We start from the raw sequence: 10,005 nt of genomic DNA, 5'->3' as shown, positions 1-10,005 counted from the left end.
CTATAAACATCGAGTTCATTTTAACTTTTAGATGCTTTTAGTACATTTAAAATGTAATGTAAAGGTTATTGTACCTTTTTAAGTGGCTATAATAGTTGTAATTATTGCTAACTGTATTCACTGATTATGATCTGATAAGACCCAAAGCGATCTAACGAAATTGTAATCCCTTTGAAAAATTTGAAAATTGAACTACGACTAATTCAGGGTCGGATTTAAAATATCTGCCAATGGTGCATTTACGAACAACTCAATTTATTAACTTGTAATATATTAGAGAGATCTTTTAGATCGATATTATTATTGATACAATTTTGATCTGTTTTATGTAAATCATCACCGATATACATCTTTTGTTTAGATTTTTTTGTTTTTTTTAATCTGTACATTTTTAAAATCATAAGAATGGCTATTTCCAGAAAATGCCAAGCTAAAGCTATAGTATTTGATTTCGTAGTTTATACACTATGTTTATATGTAACTATCCTTCTATATAGATATTGGATAAATACATCAATTCAATCATCAATTCAATCTAAGCACATTTTTAAGTTTGCCCATTCGGCATACTCGTATTATTCAATTTTGACTTCAGTACTATGGCATTGGTTTTGGACTTTTATTCAAATAAAATAGAAATATAAAGTTTTAGTTTTAAGTTGTTTATTTGGTAATTTAGCGGTGTCAATATAATAAATAACATTTGAAAGGAGTAAATAATTAATTATTCTGTCGTGGTCTGAATGTCCTGTTGGAAAATTTAATGACGACATCTTGAACTCTCATATTCGGCGTAAGGAACTGCTGCAAAGTGTCAATTCCTTGTCTAGGTTGTCTGTCAAATGGATATCCCATTGAACGACGGTCGGGGTACAAACGATCCTTCACACCACAGAATGAGTCAGCATCGTTGCAAATTCCAGTAGTGTCTTGGTCAATCTGTATATAAAGGAAATATATATGAAATAACATAAATTCATTTCAGATTTAAAAGTACTTTACATACCCTGTCATCATCGATATTCGAAATCATTACGAAGAGCTCGGATCTAAATCCTGGATTGTCGGTATTGCCCATTGGAATCAACATGTGTTGTGGCCATCCGCAACCGCAGAAGTTGAATTGAGCCAAGTTGTTGCCGCCATCAGGTCTGCTTGTGTCCAAGTCTCTAAAGGTTCTGTCAAATGGAATAGTAACAGATGACTCAGACGAAGCGCGAGTAATTGTGTTCTGACCTTGCTTTACTAAAATAAAAATATTAACCAATTAAACGATAATAAAATTGTAGACAATTACCCCAATATTAGAAATAAGGTTAAAAACAGTTAAAATAGCTGAAAGAATTACTGAATATAAACTTACAATTAACTTTGAATCTGTCCAGTTCAATAAACATATTCTTTTGATCTCTAAACAACCATGGATTTCCCCTTTCATCAAATTTGGGAGCCATAAATATTCTGCAAGTTCCTTGTTTGGCAGCTCCGGAGTTATTTACAACGATACGGTAATTGTATGCCTGATGGTTAAGGTGAGTAAATCTGATGAAGACAGGGCCACGTGGTTGGAAGTCCATACCTCGGGAGAGATCTACATCAGATTGTTGCCAGAATGTATTTAAGGTGTTAGTTGCACCTCCTGATTCTATACTAATACTTTCAATAGTGACTCCAGGATTATTTAGCTAAAAGTTAAAAAAATCATAACATTATTTAATGGGTAAATAATAAATTAGTTATATTAATATGTTTAATATCTTAATAATAAGAGATTTGTGTTACCTGGTTTTCTGTATATCTTGGTAATGTAGACTTGAATTGCTGGAAGATATCATCGACGTAAGCATGCCATCTATAGAATACAGGATCACGCATAGCTGTAGCTGAGTCACCCATGACACCAAATGATTCCTTTATGTAACAGATTAGAATTAAGGTAAAATGGAGTATATAATCTATATCTTTTATGAAAGGTTATAAAATATTTATTACTTAATTAATTACTTATATTATAACTTATAGTTAAGGTAAAAACAGAAATTACGAAAATGTACAAACTTTATTAAACTCTAACTTTATAAACAAATTATAACTAGCTATAATAAAAGCTATCTAAAATTTATAATTATATTAAAACTTACAAGATGTCTGTGATCTGGATCGTGAATATAAGAAATAAAAACGTGTCCCATATTGTGCATGTCACCGTAGAATTCTCTGTTGGGAGAAAGAATACTGGATTCAATCATATTTCCCAAAATATCAATACCTTCGTTTTCAGTAAGTTCAACAGTAGTTCCGTCAGGCTAAAACAAAACAGTGAAACAAGCAAATTAAAAGTTAATGAGCATATACGTACCCTTCTAGCATTTCCCGAGTGTATAGCATCAAAGATTCTGTCCCTCCACCTTTCAAGATCATCAATATCTTGAGTTATCTGATCAGTTTCTCTTCTTAGGTTGGAGAGTTTCTGGTTAGCTACACGAGCGGGCCAAGATCTGCTGGACACTAAGCTGTCTAGTTTTGGGAAATAAGCTTCTGGGATTGCATTTCTCCAGTCAATAAATCTTTCGACACGTTTTAACCCATGGCACAGACGTTCATAGTTATATCTGAAATAAAAATGTTATTTATATAAAATATTTTACCAATTCTTGGAAGTTCTTTTTTCACATGGTCTGATGGTGGATACAATAAAACTATTTAATTTTTGTAAAACTTTATAACATTTTTGCATGTTTACCACAAATTTTAGCAACATCGGAGATTCTGAAAATAGTCGACTAGTTTGGCAACTGTATTTTTCTTTTGATCTTAATAAATAAGGACATTGTCATCTTTGCTATTTAACTACATAAATTTTGAGACTAGAATATTTTTAACATAAAGAAATACTCACCTAGCAACAATTTGTTGATGCATGTAATAGAAAAGTTCTCCACGACGATTCTTATTGACAACATCGAAAGCAGCTTCGAATGGATAAACCAAATGCCAATGCCAATGGTGGAGATTGATTCCCAAATCTTCTCTGAAGTAAGCTAAACGGTGTTCTGGTTCCAGGTTAGAAGCAGTAAAATCTCTCGGTATTTCAATTGGTGTCTAAAATTATAATATATATATATATATATATATATATATATATATATATATATATATATATATACTTTTCAAAAATTATTTATATTAAATTATTTCTTACCCGTGAATTTGTAGGCACAATGTTAGCTTCTTCCCTAGCCTTGGCGAATACTTTACTATCTACATATTTGTCGGGAAACGATCTAATGAAAGACGGCAAATCTACGTCCTGCGTGTCAGATCTATGCAACAGTGCAACCGAAAGAGCATAGTTAAAGAGGTATGGATTAACACGATCCCTGGTATATACAGCTACTGAGAGAAGATCATCAGCGTTGCGCATTCCTAAAACAAATCGACGAAATGTTAGGTTAGGGTAGGAAATGATAGGGTATGAATTTATTGGGACCACAAATTAATATGTAAAAGCAATATGTGAAATAGGTAAAAGTCATATTGGAATTTTAACGGGATTATTGAAGATCAATATTCTTGTGGAAGTCACGTGGACGAAACTTCGTTTACAGAAGAGATGGCGAATGGTATGCTTGTTGTAACCTCATATAGAGCATTATTTTTTGAGCTGGCGGCATAGCTCTATTGGGGTGGTATTGCTTAGGAAGGACATACCAAACTTGTGGAGGAGATACGGCGATTGATAGCTGACTTGTATGTTGAAAACATTTTAGAAGATCCTGTTTTGCTATTTGCCGGCCATATTGGATATGACATATTCGTCCCAATGAACAATAATACACGTCCCCATGACGTTAGAACCCACCATGCAGCCGGATTTAAATTCGATCGAGCATTTGTGGAACACCTTAAAACTTTGTATTTGGTAAAAAAATCCTGTTTCTATGACAATAAACAGCCAAGTATTGCAGCACAAGAAGAATGGAATTCAATTCCTCAAACATATATTAAAGATTTAATTCGGATCATTCCACGACGGTTACAAGAAGTAGTCAACGTTCAAGAACGGAATATTTTCTATTAATTTTATTGGAAATTAAATACCTCGGAATTACATTATCCAGCTATGGAGACCTAGACAATAAAGTAAGAGATCAAGTACAAAAAGCAAATAGACTTGCAGGATGTCTTAATAACACTATATGGCGAAACAGACACATTGACACAGAGATGAAGTCAATAATTGAAAAAGTCAGTGTAAAACAGCAGAGATGAGAGTACTGAGAAGAATTACAGGAAATACGCTGTGAGATCGAAAGAGAAGTGAAGACGGAAGAAAATGTAACATACAGTGTATAAACGAATGAATACTAAATAGATTAAAAAAATGAAATAACCACATAAGCAGAATGGAGGAGACCTGTGTCGTCAATATAGCAAGAGATAAGTCACCAATCGGCAGAAGAAGTATCGGACGACCGCGCAAAAGATGGAGTGACAACCTTCCATAGATGTATTAGTCCGCCAATGAACAAGCAGAATTACTTATAAAGAGCAAAAAGAAGAAGAATTTTATTGTTCTTTTAAACAAAAAATTAAAGTACAACTTTTCAAGCTATTTTAGTTTTTGTTCACATTCCAAAAATGCTTCATTTTAATAATCATAAGAGAAGAAGAAGAAGGAGATTAAAAATATATAGTTTTTACTTATAAATACATAAAAATTAAAAAATATAGGTTGGTCCCTAAAAAGCATACAAAAAAATCAAGAAAATAATTAAAACATTTAGAATAACAATAACTTACCTATGTAAATGTTAATAAGTTGTCCGGCAATTTTTCTGTGTTTTGGCAAAAAAAGAGAGAAATTCTCGTCTCTCTTTAATTCCAAAATCTCACCCAAGGGAGGTATAGAAATAGTATTGACAGGAATTTTACCCCCATCAGCTTCTTCGCCAAATCGAGATACAATTTGATTTCCAACATTTTTGTATTGATCTGGCTAAATAGATGAAAAATAAAATTAATAATTTTATGTAAATTTTAAAGAAAAAGCTTTATCTTAACGGCTTTTCTACAAAAGATGAAGACAGAAATAACTACAACGGGTAAAAATATACAGTGAACAATAAAGTCCAAATCATCAATTAAAATATGTAATAACAGATTTACTGAAATAAATAATTATATTTAGATCTAGATCTAGAAGAGAATTCGACAGATTACTAACAATCTTAGCAGAAAAATTAATATTTTGCCACGCAACTGGAAGTAGATGGAAAAACAGAGTAAATGAAGTAGAAGAGAGAGATGTAGTATCACACCAAAAAAAAAATACAAAAAGCAATTAAAAAAAAGATAAAAAAAATTAAGCTCTAAGTTTAGGTGATTTACTTTTTGAAATATACATACAAAAATTAAAAATAGGATCAGGACAACATTTTAACTTTTTCGTAGTACAGTGTTACAAAGAAAATCGATTCTCAGGAAATAAAAATATACAAACAAATTTCATTTATAAAAAGGAAACAGGATCGACTGTAATAACTATTGAGCGATATTAGCGCGTCTATTGGAACACGAAATAAGTCTAAAAGTCAGAATAGAAAGAGAAGTCGCGGATATTGAAGGACAAAATAGATTGCGATCAAAACCTAACAGATCAGGCGTTAACGATATATTTACCTTAAGAATCTAATAGATAATAAACTAACAAGGGTAATGAAAATTCCGGCCCGTTTGGTAGATCTTCGCATGTTATTTATTCAGTTACGTTGCAGAAATTATGGATCTTATTTAAAATATATGTATATATATATATATATATATATATATATATATATATATATATATATATATATGTATATATATATGTATATATATATATATATATATATATATATATATATATATATATATATATATATATATATATATATATATATATATATATGGCTTAGAGATAAGAATATAACGAGAAAAAATACTCTATGAGGCACATGAAAACAAATCAAAACAGAAAGCTATGTGATAGTATGTTTTAAATAGTACTAATACCTAAGAATCATACTAAATGAAGACAGAAAAAAATTCTAATATACATAAAATAGTAATTAAGGAAATAAGCATATCTTGTAAAAAATAAACTTAACAAAGCAAATAGAGAATTTTGGGAAGCAGCACTTCTATTAGAAACATCTAATACTGAAGTTATGAGGAAATAAAGAATAATTGGTAAAACAAGTCAAAGGAGATTGGTTTCTACGTTCATCAAATCAACTATAATTATTAATATAAAAAACATTAGCACACAAAATCCAATTTTAATACAATGAAAATTAAGACATACTTACGATATAGTCACTAGGAACGTCAAATACAGTTTTGTCATCTCCTTTTGGCATAATAACCAACTCTTTTGGCCTGTCAAAGAGCTTGACAACATTTTTCTTAGCGCTGGTAGACATGTTAAACAATAGTGACTAAAATATTGTTATAACGGTTAATACATATATATATATATATATATATATATATATATATATATATATATATATATATAAATATATATATATATATAAATATATAAATATATATATATATATAAATATATATATATATATATATATATATATAAATATATAAATATATATATATATATATATATATATATATATATATATATATATATATATATATATATATATATATATATATATAACTGGTGAGTTTTATGTATATAATTATTGTTATATACATAAAACTATTGTTGCTATTGTTCTGATGAAATAAAAGCCATAAATATATTATGGCATTTAAGCACAAATTAGTCAAACTTTTCATGTCTGAATCGGAATCAGCCGTTCGAGCTGACTCCAATTCAAACCCAAAAGTCTAACTAATGTCTTCAAAATCTTCCAACTTTCAGTGGTTCGAGCACCTGCATTGGTGGCTAAGAACTACACAATTAAACAAATAATTGTATGTCTTCCGGGTTGTCGAAATGTGCAAATCACAGATTTAACTCTCCTGGACTTTATCATATGGAATATAAAAAATGAAATGTATACCAAAAATTCCAGCTTGATTGGAAGAACTCAGTTGAAAGAAAACGAATAGTGCATAAATGTAGTCTAGTAACCCCTAAAATACTCTAAAACGTTCTTTATAATTTTGAACTGCGACTTATAGTTGTATGGACGTTGGTGGGTATCATTTTGAACATTTAAAGACTTTAACAGATTCCTCTAAAAGAGTAAACTGTTTTGAATTATGAATTTATTAATTTAAAATTTAGTTCATTTTATTTGTTACATTTAATAAAATTTTCTATTAATGTTGGAAATTTCCTTTTAATGTAGTTTTTGACATGACCAGAAATTGACACTAGCAAAACATAAGGCGTTACGTTTAGTTCTTTAAAAGGTGTAACACTTTTAAAAAACTGATATTTTTTCACAAGAATAGACTTAATACGAAAAAAAATATGGATGTCTAAATTCTCGAGAAAAATACCTGACTGTACAATGTGCCACACATGGTATATTCCCTATTTAAAATTAAAGGGTTGGGGTGCTAGAAGGGAAGGGGTTGACACTTGACTGATGTTTTTTATCGTGAAAAGATGACTGCTTAGGCTGCAAAGGCTACTGAAAACGGCATAGGTGAAAATCCGCTGAGAGATCGAAAGAGAAGTAAATACATTAATAGAAAATGTTACGTACAGTGTATAAATGAATGGACACAAAATAGAAAAAAAGAATAGAATAACCACATAAGCAGAATGGAGGAGAACCGTATCGCCAAAATAGCGAGAGATAAGTAACGAATTGGTAGAAGTATCGAATGACCCCGCAAAAGATGGAGTGAGAAAAAAAGAAGATACATATATATATATATATATATATATATATATATATATATATATATATATATATATATATATATACACTTATGTGTGTATGTGTGTGTGGGTATGTGTCTTATTAGGCATATAAAATAATCAGTTCGATAGAATAATATTGTACGTATGGGAGAGGAATAATCAAAACAATAGCAAATATCTACCAAAAGAATACAATAAAAGTTGAAGTCGAAGAAGAACTAATTGACCCAATTGAAGTTGGCAATGGGATAAAACAAAAAGGATACCAAATGTGAGAATAACAACGTAAAATAATTTGCTATACAGACGAAGCAATAGTAAAGATGATTTAAAACGTATGATGCATCAATTATATTTAACCTCCAGAAAATTTTATATGTTAATTTCCCCAAAAAAAGACAAAATTCATACTTATAACGGCGGATCTACTAAAATGTAAATTAGAGCTGGAGGGTCAGATAATAGAACAAGTGTTGGAGTTTTAATATGTAGTCGTCAAACTATCTAGCTATAGAAAGCTTGAAATAAAAGTGGAGGATCAAGTGAATAGAGCAAACAGAGCCGCAGGTGGCACAAATAAAATAAAATGGAGAAATAAGCAGAGAAATAAGGCAGAATTCTCAAAACAGTCATCAGACCAGTTATGATATATGTGACAGAAACACGACCTGACACAAAGAGGCAAACAGAATGCTCAAAACAGCAGAGATGGAAACCCTTAAAATAGCGATGGTAAGAAACTATGGCAGAGCTAGAAGTACAGATGATGTACGACGGAGATGTATGGTGGAGAATATCAAGGACTGGACCAGAAATAGAAGAGTAGAATGGAACGATCATATAAGCCGCGTGACAACAAATAGAGTAGTAAAGACGGCGAGAGACGGTTCCCCAATAGGAAGTTGATCATTGAAAAGGCCACGAAAACAATGTAACGACAACTTACTGGAGGCACATTAAAAAACAGACAGAGTCATGTCTAGATAAAAAGACGGAGAAGAAGAACATATAGGTAGGAAAAGTTTTTATTTCCTTAGACGATATGCACGTAAGAAAATATAAAATTGGAACATTTAGATTATTAAAGAAAGTTTACGAAAAAATAAATAAACATTTAAAAGAGGGAAAGAATATACAGACATACAATATATGGATTAAACGAGTATATATGAAATCTTAAGATCTATAACGGTAAATAAAACAGACATTTCTTAAGTAAAACTACAAGCCTTTAAAAAAATATAGCTGTGATATAAAAAATATTTTCTTGTAATTCAGAAAGATTTGTACCTACCACTGTGTTATTAGATTATTTTTAATTTTGAATATGTATAACTTAAATAAAAAAACATGCGATATATGGAGCTTAAATAAAAAATGTGTACATAAAAATATTCATTTGGGCAATTGTATAAAAGAAAATATTTACCTGTACTTGTTACGTCAAAAGTTCAACTGGAGACTGAGTTCAAAGACTGAAGAACTATGAAACGGATAGCGTTTATATATTTGAATATCTGAAAAACAATGATATTAAACATTAGATAGTGGTTTGATAGGTAAGAAAAATAACCCATTCGATCAAAAATTTGTTTTGGGAACCCAAATTTTGTGGTTGAACTGCGATTATAGAAAAAATTTTTTACACTGACTAACCAAATAATAGTTTTCATTTACAAACATTATTAAATGTATATTTTTAAGCGCTAAAAGCAACAAAAAATGGGAAAATAGAACGAGGATTTTTTGTTGAACCCACTAAATGAAAAACGTACAATTCAACAAAGAAAGTACCGCAGCTAGACTAACACTAAGGCAAAAAAGGGATAATATCTACCACAATAAATTAAATAGATAGAAGGAGATTATAGACATAATAAATGAAAAATATTTTACAGAGTATGACAACATAAGATGCTCTTATAAAAATATACACAAATTCGTGAGAAATAAAACTGGAGAAATAATTACCACCGAAAATCATCATCATCCAGCCGCAAAAGTTTACTGCTGAATATAAGTCTAATCCTCGTGCTTCCAAATCCATCTATCTTGAACCATTCTTATCCAGTTTTTATTGTTTCTTCTTAATTCGTCAAACCATCTCGTAGGTGGTCGACCGA

At 30.3% G+C, this 10,005-nt stretch overlaps 1 protein-coding gene across 1 annotated transcript; it reads right to left on the bottom strand.

The window, feature by feature from the left end:
• Positions 1-641: 641 nt before the first annotated feature.
• On the bottom strand, positions 642-9,399 carry LOC140443674 (phenoloxidase 1-like). Its single transcript, XM_072535047.1, has 11 exons — positions 9,312-9,399; positions 6,351-6,479; positions 4,804-4,999; positions 3,203-3,426; positions 2,900-3,102; positions 2,360-2,612; positions 2,142-2,306; positions 1,783-1,911; positions 1,364-1,685; positions 1,007-1,245; positions 642-939 (listed from the first exon to the last, which is right to left on the bottom strand). Exons 2-11 carry the CDS (start codon positions 6,462-6,464, stop codon positions 721-723), a joined length of 2,064 nt encoding a protein of 687 aa, XP_072391148.1. The 5' UTR covers positions 6,465-6,479; positions 9,312-9,399; the 3' UTR covers positions 642-720.
• Positions 9,400-10,005: the final 606 nt, after the last annotated feature.

Source organism: Diabrotica undecimpunctata, chromosome 6, assembly GCF_040954645.1.
Source record: "Diabrotica undecimpunctata isolate CICGRU chromosome 6, icDiaUnde3, whole genome shotgun sequence".
In the NCBI taxonomy this organism is placed as follows: Eukaryota; Metazoa; Arthropoda; class Insecta; order Coleoptera; family Chrysomelidae; genus Diabrotica; species Diabrotica undecimpunctata.
The sequence above is the reverse complement of the archived record's forward strand: the minus strand, read 5'-3'. Positions and strand labels throughout refer to the sequence as shown.

Coding starts and splice junctions, on each gene's coding strand:
- LOC140443674 (XM_072535047.1), bottom strand. CDS start 6,464: ATGTCTACCAGCGCTAAGAAAAATGTTGTCAAGCTCTTTGACAGGCCA. Junction 2,613..2,899: donor CATCAACAAATTGTTGCTAG/GTGAGTATTTCT, acceptor TTTTTATTTCAG/ATATAACTATGAACGTCTGT. Junction 2,307..2,359: donor ACTCGGGAAATGCTAGAAGG/GTACGTATATGC, acceptor GTTTTGTTTTAG/CCTGACGGAACTACTGTTGA.